Below are 12293 nucleotides of genomic sequence, written 5' to 3'. Positions count from 1 at the left end.
CCTGTGTCATGGGCTGGCTGGATGCAGAGGAGTGGGGGGGGGGGAGGCACCAGCTTGGGAACCCCCAAGGGAAGAAGGCTCAGAGCCAGGGGACTGCTGGTGGGATGACAATGCATGGTCAGAGGGAGAAGAGGGAGCAGACTGGGAGGAGGAGGTGTCGGAAGCTTAAGAAGTAACAGGGTTTAGTGAGATGGGAGAGTCTGTGGCAGAGAGCAGTTCAGGATTAGAGGAAGAGGTAGAGGCTGTTGAGGAGGGCGGCCAAAAAGCAGAGATGAATCAGGCTGATGCAGAAGTCAGGGGGCTCCCCCTCCTGCTGCAACCAGCTTCCCTCCCCGCTGGATTCACAGAACCAGAAAAGATATGAAGAGGGTGGAGCACAGCCAGACAAGGCGACAAAGTCCCAGACTGCTTTGGAAGGACCTGGGGGAGGAGGAGCCTTCGGAAGTTGTGGGAAGGCGGAGACCTTCAGTCCTCGCGTCTCACTGGGGCAAGATCTACTGGGAAGAGTTGCTGTGCTCACTAGGCCTGGCCTCCTGAGCTTTCTTGCTTCTTTGAACAAAGAGTTAACTTCAATGACGCCATGTGAGTTATTGCTGACCTGCTCCCGGCACCTGCTCCTGACAAGCAGAGTATTTCCCAGTATGGTGGTCTCAGGGTCGTCATTGGTTTCTTCTCATGTCCTCTTGAACTTGGTAAGGAGCTTCTCTTCCTCTCTGGTCCATTCCAGTCCTAGGCTGGTACCACCAGGAAGTGGAGAGACACAACCAGCAGAAATTGGGTCAATAACGGACTGGTGGCTTATGAGTGGAGCCAAGCAAATCCTGAAGGTCATGGATGGCAGAACGTGGAACTTCTTTGCGCTGGGTTCTCCAACAGAACATTCCATGGCCAGCAAGTGGATTTCTAGGTCGTCATTACATGGAGCAGCAGTTAAGGTGTTGGAAATAAACTGGGAGTGGTCCTGTCCTGTCCTGCAGTCTGACAAGGCCAGGCTCATCTTTGGGGAATGCAGAGGTCTGAAATTGCTCCAGCAAGGAACAAGCCTAAACTGAACCCTTTCATAAGAGATAACACCATGTGCAGCCTAACTATTAACACCAGTTGTGTTGCAAGATGCTTAAAGGGTTCCAGACTTCTCCGGTAACTTCCAGCTGTGACAGAGCAGGAGAAGCTCAGGTCTTCCAGGGTCTTTCACAGTGGGGACCTCAGAGTCAGACAGTGCCACACCTTCATTCTGGGAGCAGGTGGTGGACCCACAGGTTCACTGCTATAGCCATGTCTCTGGGGCTGGCACAGGATGCCCTTCAGAACCCTTGACTCTGTCACCTGATGAAGAATCCAACTCCTGATCTCTGACAGATCCAAGTTCAAACCCCTCCTCAGCCACAGAGCTTGCTGGGTGCCTTTGGACAACAGTCTTTCAGTTGGACCTGACTTTACAGGATCGTCGTGAGAGTAAAACTGTGCAGGCATGTCACAAAACCTCTTTGAAAGAAGAGAGGGATAAAAATGTAATAAATGTGAACCAATTCCTAGACTCTGGCTTGAGACGGTTAACCTGGACCAGTGCCCAGCCAGCTTGGTTGTGACCTTTTTGTGAAGAAAAACTAAACTGGCCTCTTTCTTTGGGTGGAAAGGAGAGAATAATGGGAGAGGCTGAGAACTATGCAGGCTTTAGATGGAGATGGGGCAAAAGAAAAAAAAAGGAACAGCAGGTCATTTGGAGAACAGCTATTAGCCCGATCCCATTCCTTTGTCACGAATTCAAAAGCCCCATTATTCTCGATGCCTGCCCCTCCGCTTCTACTTGACCCCAGAGCAGCTGCCAATTCTTCATGAACTGTGCCACTAGTGTCCCCTCCCTCTGCCCCTCCACAACTCACTGTGAAGACATCTAAAGCAGGGCAACCTCTCCGCAGCCCTTGCTCTTTCCTTGTTCCTTCAGTTTGACTTGCAGACCAAGTTTCATTTGTGTTGTTGAGGATACAGTCTAGGATGGAGGGATGGAGGAATATGCCAATTCTGGTTCCTCTCAGTGTCTCATTTTGCCCAGTCTTAAGCTTGGTGCTCCACATTTCCACACCAGTTCATTCTTTTGCATTTTAGTGAAAAGTTCTCCTAATATACCCATCTGTGCATGCTGTTTTGTCTAATATAAACATCTTTGCAAAGCATTTCCCCACAATGTAATGCATTTTTGCAGTGTCATTTTCACTAATACAGTGGTACCTTGGGTTAAGAACTTAATTCATTCTGGAGGTCCGTTCTTAACCTGAAACTGTTCTTAACCTGAGGTACCACTTTAGCTAAAGGGGCCTCCCGCTGCTGCCGCGTGATTTCTGTTCTCATCCTGAAGCAAAGTTCTTAACCTGAGGTACTATTTCTGGGTTAGCGGAGTCTGTAACCTGAAGCGTCTGCACCTGAGGTACCACTGTATGTGCACGGAATGCACACTTTACATGAGTAGATGCATTTTTACACACTACTTGAGCTGGAGAATTGCATTGCAAAATTCAGGGAAGTGCAGATTTCAAAGGGTGGCTAGTTGCTGAAGAAAGTGCGGATTTAGATAACTTTGGCTGTCAGTGAGAACTGAATCGAATTCCTCTTCTAATTTCTACCAGGACATCACACCCTCTGGTAGTTGTCATTGACCTCTTTCAAACTGTGATAAATTTTCATTCCCCCAGCACAGCAGTAGAGGCTCATGAAATCATAATTAATACACTTTCCCGCTTTCATTCTTTTTTTGTTTCTTTTAAACGAAGAAAATCCTACAGTTCAAGCTTCCCAAACAACCTCCCATCTGCCTCACATGCTGTGGCAATGAACTCTTCCAGATGGCATCTGAGCATCCTCACGGATGGCTCTGCGTGCTAATGGCTCCCAGCTAATTCTTAATAATGAGCGAGAGAACATCTGGAATGGATCTGGGTGCCTTGTTATAGTCCCCTTTACCTGAGCAGAGAAACTGCAATTATGCTCTGACAACGGGAATATTAGAATTAATTGCACAGCACAAGGCGGGACTACCCTGCTCTCAGAGGGCAATTTTGGTTAGGGCAAGTCGAGTTCCTTCCGTTGGCAAGAAATACCATGTGGAAATAATGAGCTGTGCTTTTGTCCAGACCTATGCCACTTCTAGCAGTTCGAGAAGCCTAGAAATTTCAAAGACCTGTAGCCAGATGCAATATTACTGAATTATATCTATGGCAGGGTGTTCCAATTCCTGGCCTGAGGGCTGCATGTGGCCCTTGAGGCCTTTTTTGGGGGGCCCTTGGCAACTTCTGAGGCCCCCAATCTGGTGCCCCCAGATGTTGGACCACAACAGGAGCAGGAACGTTTTACAGCCCGAGCCTTCACACACCTCTCTCCCCCCTTCATCCAAGGCAAAGAGGCATTGTCAGAGTTGAAGAGTGTTTTTCCAGCCAGGCAAAAGCAATAATGGAGGGTGCAAAGCAAGACCAGTGGGGAGGGTGGGTGGGGTGGCCTGGGGAGAGTGCTGAGGGGCCAGAGAGAAAGGCTAGGAGGACTCCATTCAGCCACCAGACCTGTGCTTCTCCACTACTAGGCTCCGAGATCTGAAGACCATCAGGTTGGGACAGCCACATATGTGTTACCCATGAGTTTATTCTTGAAGAAGTTTCACCTTGGCTGCTTTTGACCAGTGTTGGTGCTTCCTCTCACTTGCCTGCTGCTGTGTGACAGGAGGTTTTCTCTGTCTTGACTCTTCTAAATTCTGCCACTCAGGATTGAAGGGACATGGATGGGTCCTCCAGCCCTGCTGTGATTTGCGATGCCCAAAGGACCAGCCCTTTGTTCAGCTTCCTGGAAGATGTTCTCCATCCACCCGCACTTTCCTGTCCACCTGCTGAGATCTCTCATCGCACAAATGAAGCGTTGCCAGCTTCCTTCTTCCAGGCTGTTGCTGCTCAATGAGGCGTTGTATGCGAAACTTCTTCCTCACCAAGTAGTTGCAACAAAATTCTGTGAGTTTGATTCCACCTGCAGCTCTCCTGGTTAACGCTGTCGCTTTATGGATTCTGGTCGCCAGGCGGTGTGGGAGGAAAGCTTGGTGTTGTCTGGAGGTGCTGGGATTTGTGCACAGTTCACTGTGTGGTGAACCACTGAACTGCGGATGGCAGCTTCTTAGCAAAGTACCTTCTGGGCTGCTGCTGTCTACCCAGACTGGTCATTAGATCTCCTTGAGATTGCTTGTAGCTCTCTATAGTCATGTTTTCTGCCCCCCCGCCATATATATAGTAGTATCATCTGTGGTGCAAATATATGTTATATGACTAGTGATGCTTGAGGAATGAAATCTTTGCAAGTCCCTACATGGGATGATCTGACCCACACCTCAGAGTAATGTGCAGACTGAATTTAGCAACCCACCAGGTTTTGCACTTTCTCCAAATGTTGGAACGCAGTTCTCTGCAATCTAAGCTAAATAATAACAAACATGCATTTTAATCCACGTTTTGAGAGGCAACACTCATTATGTATCTTAAGAATAGGTGCACATTTAAATACACATTAAAATATGGATTTAGATAGCATTGTGAGAAGTTTTTTAAAGGAGTAGCTGAATAATAAAGGTAAAGGGACCCCTCACTATTAGGTCCAGTCGTGGCCAACTCTGGGGTTGCGGCGCTCATCTCGCTTTACTGGCCGAGAGAGCTGGCGTACAGCTTCCGGGTCATGTGGCCAGCATGACTAAGCCGCTTCTGGCAAACCAGAGCAGCGCACGGAAACGCCGTTTACCTTCCCGCCGGAGCGGTACCTATTTATCTACTTGCACTTTGATGTGCTTTCGAACTGCTAGGTTGGCAGGAGCTGGGACTGAGCAACAGGAGCTCATCCCATCGCAGGGATTCGAACCACTGACCTTCTGATCAGCAAGCCCTAGGCTCTGTCGTTTAACCCACAGCGCCACCCGTGTCCCAGCCAAATAATGCAGGAACAGAATTATGGGTAAAAACATACGGAAGTGATAAGGACTGGCAGTTTTGCTGGTTCTCTACATGGCGCAGTTGACTCCAGGTTGTCCCATCAGGAGTGCACAGCAAACTAGACCAAAGAGAACCAAAGAGTAAGGGCAATAGGACTTACTTACAGGTAAGTGCCATTAGAACTGCAGTCCACACCTGCTGACCTTCAAGGTGCATCCAGTCCAATGAACTGGGTCATTTGTCTTCTTGATGGAGATGCTGGTATGGTGTTGTGCACAAATTGCCAACTTTTGGGGACCTCCAGTCACAAAATGAATGCAGCATAACGCAAAATGGCTGCCATTTTCAAAAGAACCAAAGGAGAGGGGCCAAAAGGCAACAGGAGGTTTGGGGGAACTTCAAGAGTTGGAGAAGTATGGGAAACTTGGGGGGGTGGGGTCCTAAGGTGGGGAGGAAACCCCAAACACCTCAGTATAGGACAGTGCATACTCAACAGGCAGGGAACACTGAGTGACTGTTGGGGTGGCAGTGGAATGGATGGTGCTTTTTTGGCCAGCGTGGTCTAGTGGTTAGAGTGCAGGACTAGGACCTGGGAGACTAGGGTCCAAATCCCCGCTTGGTCATGAGACTCACTGGGTGACATTGCACCAGTCCCTTCCTCTCAGCCTCTCCTACCTCACAAGGTTGTTGTGGGCGTTAAATGGCATGGGAGGTAACTGCAATCAATATAAAGTTATAGGCGCTTTCAGTATATACACATAGCAAATGCTCTGGCAAGGCATCAAATCGCCCACAGAGCAAATGGGGCAGAGAAGCTAGGGGTCGGGGGTGAGGAACTACCAGTCCTGGCCTGCCACACCTCACCGTTCAGTCTAGCAGGCTGGTTTCTCTAAACCACTTTCACTTGCCTCCCTCTTCACATCGTATGTGACATCAACACAACTTGTCGGCTGTCTGTTAAGTTAGATCCCTCCTGCCTTTCACTGTGAGGCTGCAGTTGCTTTAGGGCATGGGTTGGCAAACTAAGGCCCGGGGGCTGGATCCAACCCAATTGCCTTCTCAATCCAGCCTGCGGACGGTCCAGGAATCAGCATGTTTTTACATGAGTAGAATGTGTCCTTTTATTTAAAGTGCATCTCTGGGTTATTTGTGGGGCATAGGAATTCATTAATTCCCCCCCCCCCCAATATAGTCCGGCCCCCCACAAGGTCTGAGGGACAGTGGACTGGACCCCTGCTGAAAAAGTTTGCTGACCCCTGCTTTAGGGTTTCCAGCTTCTCCACCTGCCTCACCCTCATTGATACTGGAGAACCCTTTTCTCATTGCCTCTGATACAGTCAGTTTCCAACACCTCCAATTAAAAAGGATGTCTGATATCAGGTATTGAAAGGATTCTGCCTGAGATCTAGAGAGCCACTCTTAATCGGAGTGTTTAGGGAAGTTTTTAATGACTGATGTTTTAATGTATTTTTAACCTTCTGTTGGAAGACCCAGAGTGGCTGGGGAATCCCAGCCAGATGGGCGGGGTAGAAATAATAAATTGTTGTTGTTGTTGTCATCATCATCATCATCATCATCATCATCATCAAAGGCCTGGTGGACAGCTCCGTCTTGCAGGCCCTGCAGAAAGATGTCAAGTCCCACAGGGCCCTAGCCTCTTGTGACAGAGCGTTCCACCAGATTGGGGCCACGGCTGAAAAAGCCCTGGCTCTGGTTGAGGCCAGCCTAACCTCCCTGTGGCCCGGGATCTCCAAGATGTTTTTATTTGAAGACTGTAAGGTTCTCCGTGGGACATACCAGGAGAGGCAGTCCTGTAGGTACGAAATCCAGAAACATGAACCAAAATGATTTTATACATACATACATACATACATACATACTGTTGCAAGACTCTTCAGGACTCATCTAAAAATAAAACCAGGTTTTTAAAAGTTTTTTTTTTTTTGCTTGGCTGCTAATGTGATTATGAGAAAACTGCTGGAGTAGAAAAGGAAAAGAGAGAGAAAAGCTTGATTGTGCCCCAGTCCTCATGGGATCTCTACATGGCTTATTGTGAATGTGTTTCTCAAATTTCTCCCTCCTGTATACACGCTTGCCACTGCTGCCATCCCATTCTTCTAAGTCAATTTTTGTGTGTGTGCGTGTGTAGCTGTGGGGGTAATCACTTTTGCCTGGTTAACTGCTCCTGCGATTGCCATAAATTTTTTAAGCCTTTACATCCCACCACTGCTTTTGAGACACACGAATGCTGATTTCACTTTTCTTAAGGGGGAAGATGTAATGTTATCCAATTGCGGGTGATGTATTTCAAATGGAACTTGTTCAGGGGGAATGAGACGAATGATAGGAAACGGGGGGGGGGGGCAGACTCCGAGGTTTTTACATTTCCGTAAGGAAACGTAAGATTAATTAAAGAGAACTCGCTGCGATAATAATCAAAATCACCTTGTGCTTTTTCATCTTTTGTACCCACTGTACTAGAATAACGTCACGGCGCATTTAGCAGCTAACTCAGCTTTAATGAGCAAAAAGTAAGTTTAATTAGCTATGATACACATCGTTCAACAGCCCATTTCTTTTGCAAAGTAAAATAAAATAAAAAGGGTTGAGGCTAATAACGAATCAAGTGACGATCAGAACAGTTGAAGCTGTGGATTTAGGATATTGCAGAGAGCGTTGCAACGAGATGCGGGGTCTACGCACACAAAGAAGCAAATTTAGGTGCATGGACGTATGTAGATGGACAGGAAACTGTGCACAAAAACAGGGCCCAGATGTGGGATTCTCCCCCCTGACTCCAGTCATACACAGCGGTAACCAATGCAGTGCCTTCCAGATGTGTTGGACCACAGCTCCCATGACCATTAGCCAGGTTGGCTGAGACTGCATAATCCATGACACCTGGGGTGTGTGTGGGCCATGTTGGGCATCCCTGACATGGCCCTTGAAAAAAGGAACCTTAGTATTTAAGAGTTGGGAGATCTGTAGAGGTCATTGAGCCCAACCCCTCTACTCAATGCAGGAATCGATAGCATCCCTGAGAATAGGCCAGCCTCTGCTTAAACCCTGCCAGTGAAGGAGAGCCAGCCACCTCCTGAGGCAGCCTGTTCTACTGTGGAATGCTTCTTCCCCTTCTTTGGAAGTTTTTCCTAAGCTTTAGTTGAAATCTGGCTCTTGGCACTTTAATCCCATTGGTTCTAGTTCTGCTCTCAGGACCAGCAGGGAGAGGTTTGTTCCATCTTCCATACAACAGCCTTTCAGACGTTTGAAGCAAGTCAGGCAATGGTGTCATTTACAACATCCAGGAGTGCCAATGATGCCAGCACACCTTCCAGTGCTCTCCTTGCCCTTGCTGGGGTGGGATTGTGCTGACAGTCTGGAACCAATGGTCTGACTTGGTATAAAGCAGAGAGTCTTCAAAAGGTTGGGAGGAGGCAGCGTGTCAGCCAGTGGCGTAGCGTGGGTTGTCAGCACCCAGGGCAAGGCAAGTAATTTGCGCCCCCTAACCCGTGGATTTGCGCCCCCTAACCCTAACCCCCAGATGTTGCGCCCGGTGCGGCCGGCCCCCCCTGCACCCCCCACGCTACGCCACTGGTGTCAGCTGCCTGGACATCTTGGAGCTTGCATTTGGTTATGAACCTCTTGCCTGGCCCACGTACCCTGAACTCTGTTTGTGCTTTCACTATGTTTTATATGTGCTGTAAGCAGCCCAGAGTGGCTGGGGAAACACACAGAGATGTTGTTGTTTAGTCGTGTCCGACTCTTCGTGACCCCCTGGACCAGAGCACGCCAGGCACTCCTGTCTTCCACTGCCTCCCGCAGTTTGGTCAAACTCATGTTCATAACTTCAAGAACACTGTCCAACCATCTCGTCCTCCATCGTCCCCTTCTCCTTGTGCCCTCCATCTTTCCCAACATCAGGGTCTTTTCCAGGGAGTCTTCTCTTCTCATGCGGTGGCCAAAGTATTGGAGCCTCAGCTTCAGGATCTGTCCTTCTAGTGAGCATTCAGGGCTGATTTCCTTCAGAATGGAGAGGTTGGATCTTCTTGCAGTCCATGGGACTCTCAAGAGTCTCCTCCAGCACCATAATTCAAAAGCATCAATTCTTCGGCGATCAGCCTTCTTTATGGTCCAGCTATAGACACAGACAGATGGTGGGGTATAAATAATAAAAAAATCATCATCATCATCATTTGCAGCATCCCCGAGGTACTGTGTCCAATGAGACTGAACTGGCTGCATTCCCCTAAATCCATCTCTGATAACAGAGGCCTGGGAAGCCTCATTAGACCTGCAAGCCACAGATTCCCTATTGCTGGGCTGCAACACGGTCAGTGAGGGCAATGGTAAAACTATGAGCTGGAGGTGTCTCCATGATTCGGCCACTGAAGGCAAGTGAGGGCAGCAGGCAAGCGTTTTTGGGAAGGAGTGCTGAAAATGGGAGCGGTTTCTCTTCTCCAGCACTGCCAACAGCTCTGATGAAAAATGGCGAGTTGTTTTGCTTAGCCACGATAACAGAGCACCCTCGGAGTATCTGTTCTTCTTGCGTGTCCTTGTTGTCAGCTGGCCTGTTAAATCCTCATTCCCTCGAACGCTATGATTTGTTGTTGTTTTTCATTGAAATTAAAATTCATTTAAGTGAGCGGTCAAGACAGGGGACGTTATTCACCTCACCCATGTCAGCGTTCTGACAAGCGGCTGTCGTTCAACATTGGCTCACCCATAAATTACGTGTTTCTTCTGCCCAGTTTTCTTGCCTCAGTGGGGATTTGTTTTTCCTGGCGTAGTTGAAATAATGGACACGAGGGGGCAGTCTTGTAATTGTTTTGTCAACAAGTTGCACTTTTTGGGGAGATGGCTAAAACAAATGCCAATATAACGGAAATGCAAGTGATGGATTTTGCAAAAAAGAAGAATTGCCTTTTTTCTCATGCAGAGAACCTTATAAAGAAAAGTCTAACTAATTTAATAAAATGATCGTAACAATACATGCAGAAAAAGCACATATATTGGTTTACCTTTTGGCAGTTGGCAAGGATGATTTCCCCACTCTTGCGACATGGGAAATATTGTCAATGAAGGAATGGGCTTCAGTGATCACATTCGCAGGCGTTTGCTGCAGGCTTATTCACACATGGTTTTTATTTCTTAATGTGCACGTAAGATTTAAAAACGTAATGTGTGAATGGCATAAACACTTGAATGCAAACCAGGGTATGTTGAATGTCATCTGCCTTATGGAGCCTTGGAACAGGCTGCCTGGCTGAACTCCTAAACCCACTTACCAGGCCGTTAGCAGAGATGCTAAGACCCATCCTTTTCTGTTCTCTCCATTTCTCAGTGCTCTGGCAAGGGCAGGAGGCCTCTGAGTGCCACTTGCTAGGAATCGCAGGTTGGCACAGTGCTGTTGCCCTCAGGTGAGAATGGGCTGCTGGACTCGATGGGCCATTGGCCTGGTCCGGCAGGCTCTTTTTAGGGACTTACATTATGTTCTCATTTTTTCGGTCTCAAAGTTCTCCACATTTGTAATTTTTAAATTTTTTATTTATTTTAAAATACTTTGTGAAAACTCTTAAGCATTTTAGTGTGAATTCCCCCTAATAAGCACATTTTTGCATGAGGTTTTGACTAAGGTACACCTTTTTGCAAGCAACTTCCTAATATAATTTATTTTTTGTATGCTACTTTCACAAATATATGCATCATTATGCACACTTTCAACTAATACATGCATTTCTTGTAAACATTGCTTGGCTAGAGAGATGCATTGGATAAGTATGGATTTTCAGTTTTCCAGTTGTCTTGGAAAGTGAAAATTTGATCTATTCTGCTTTAAACGAGAACTGAATTGAATTTATCCTGCATCTCTAGCAGCATACGTCCCACTGAACTAAACGGAGAATGAATGAATGAATCATTATTTGCATCAGCCATTGGCCATAGCAATAAAACAACAATATGATATACAAAAATAAAAATAAAAAGTCAATTATATAGAATACACTTTGGGTTTTGAATCAATAGTCAAATAGTGGATCTTATTCTAATTGCTCCAGCTAAAAACCTTGCAGCCTTTGCTGTCACCTGCTCATCTTGAAACTAAATGGAATGTTCTTGGGACACACTGTTCTCATTCCTTCCTTCCTTTCCTCCAGGGATCTTAAGGCACCACTGGTGCCAACCCCAGGCACCCAGCGCCCCCATTTTTGGGGGTGGGGGCTTAGCACAGACACTGTGGGGCTCTGACACGACCTCCCAGGCGATGTCCGAGGCCCTGCAAAGCCTCCGACACAACTTCCAGTTTCTACCAGAAGTCACGTCAGAGATCTTGCGGGGCCTTGGAAGCAGTGGCGGAGGAAGAGGAGTGCGGGGGGAGTGCACCGTCCCCGGCAGCACGATCCCGGTGGGGTGCCGTTGTGGTGGCGGGGTGCCATGTCCCTGGGATGCGCTCTCTGCCTCCTGGTGCCGGAGCATGAAGCTCCGCCACTGCTTGGACGTGACCTCCGAGGCCCTGCACTGCCTTGGAAGCGATGCCCAAGGCCCTGCCAGACGTCCAACATGAGTTCCGGTAGAAACCGGAAGTTGCGTTAGAGGCCTCACAAGATGAAGAAGAGGAGGAGGAGTTTGGATTTGATATCCGCTTTATCACTACCCTAGGGAGTCTCAAAGCGGCTAACCTTTCCCTTCCTCCCCCACAACAAACACTCTGTGAGGTGAGTTAGGCTGAGAGACGTCAGAGAAGTGTGACTAGCCCAAGGTCACCCAGCAGCTGCATGTGGAGGAGCGGAGACGCGAACCCGGTTCACCAGATTACGAGTCTACCGCTCTTAACCACTACACCACACTGGCTCTCCCACTACACCTCTGGCGTGACCTCCGAGGCCCCACAAGGCCTTGGAAGTGCTGCTGTGGCACACTAACATCACAGGCGCCGTTGGCACCCATAAACTGGGGTTGAAGTTGGCGCCCTTGTAAGGCACCACCTTTGGTTGTTTCACACTTATTTTCTCCTCACAGGAACCCCGTGAGGTTGGGTTCAGCTGAAGAATAACCACTGTCCCAATTTCACCCACAGAGCCTCATGGCCTGAGTGGGAAGGGGTTGTCACTCAATGGCAAAGCATTTGACCCCTGGTTCAGACTCTGACACCTTTGGGTAGGGCTGGGAGTGCTCCTGCCCGAAACCCTGGTATAAGGCAGCTTCCTGTGTGTTAAGTTGTGGGTGAACATATCAGACGACACAGCAGTTCTTGGCCTCCAGAATCCTAGCCTGACACGCTGAGCCTGCCTTTCCCAACAGAAAAGAGGATTTGGATTACAAGCTCCTATCAGCCTTTTTCGG

At 48.1% G+C, this 12293-nt stretch overlaps 1 protein-coding gene across 2 annotated transcripts in view; it reads left to right on the top strand.

Annotated features, from left to right (window-relative positions):
* Nucleotides 1-4301, top strand: part of LOC308465399 (uncharacterized protein) — a gene marked incomplete at its 5' end in the record, with an annotated part of 35275 nt that extends 30974 nt beyond the window's left edge. For both annotated transcript variants that reach the window (XR_013980396.1, XM_080985385.1), the window contains one exon: nucleotides 3751-4301. Coding sequence is in view for 1 of the 2 variants with exons in the window: in XM_080985385.1 (XP_080841511.1) it covers nucleotides 3751-3756 (6 nt within the window). The remainder of the gene's footprint in view (nucleotides 1-3750) is intronic.
* Nucleotides 4302-12293: the final 7992 nt, after the last annotated feature.

Source organism: Podarcis pityusensis, assembly GCF_964106645.2.
Source record: "Podarcis pityusensis genome assembly, chromosome: 16".
Lineage (NCBI taxonomy): Eukaryota > Metazoa > Chordata > Lepidosauria > Squamata > Lacertidae > Podarcis > Podarcis pityusensis.
This window is presented reverse-complemented; position numbering and strand designations above follow the sequence as displayed.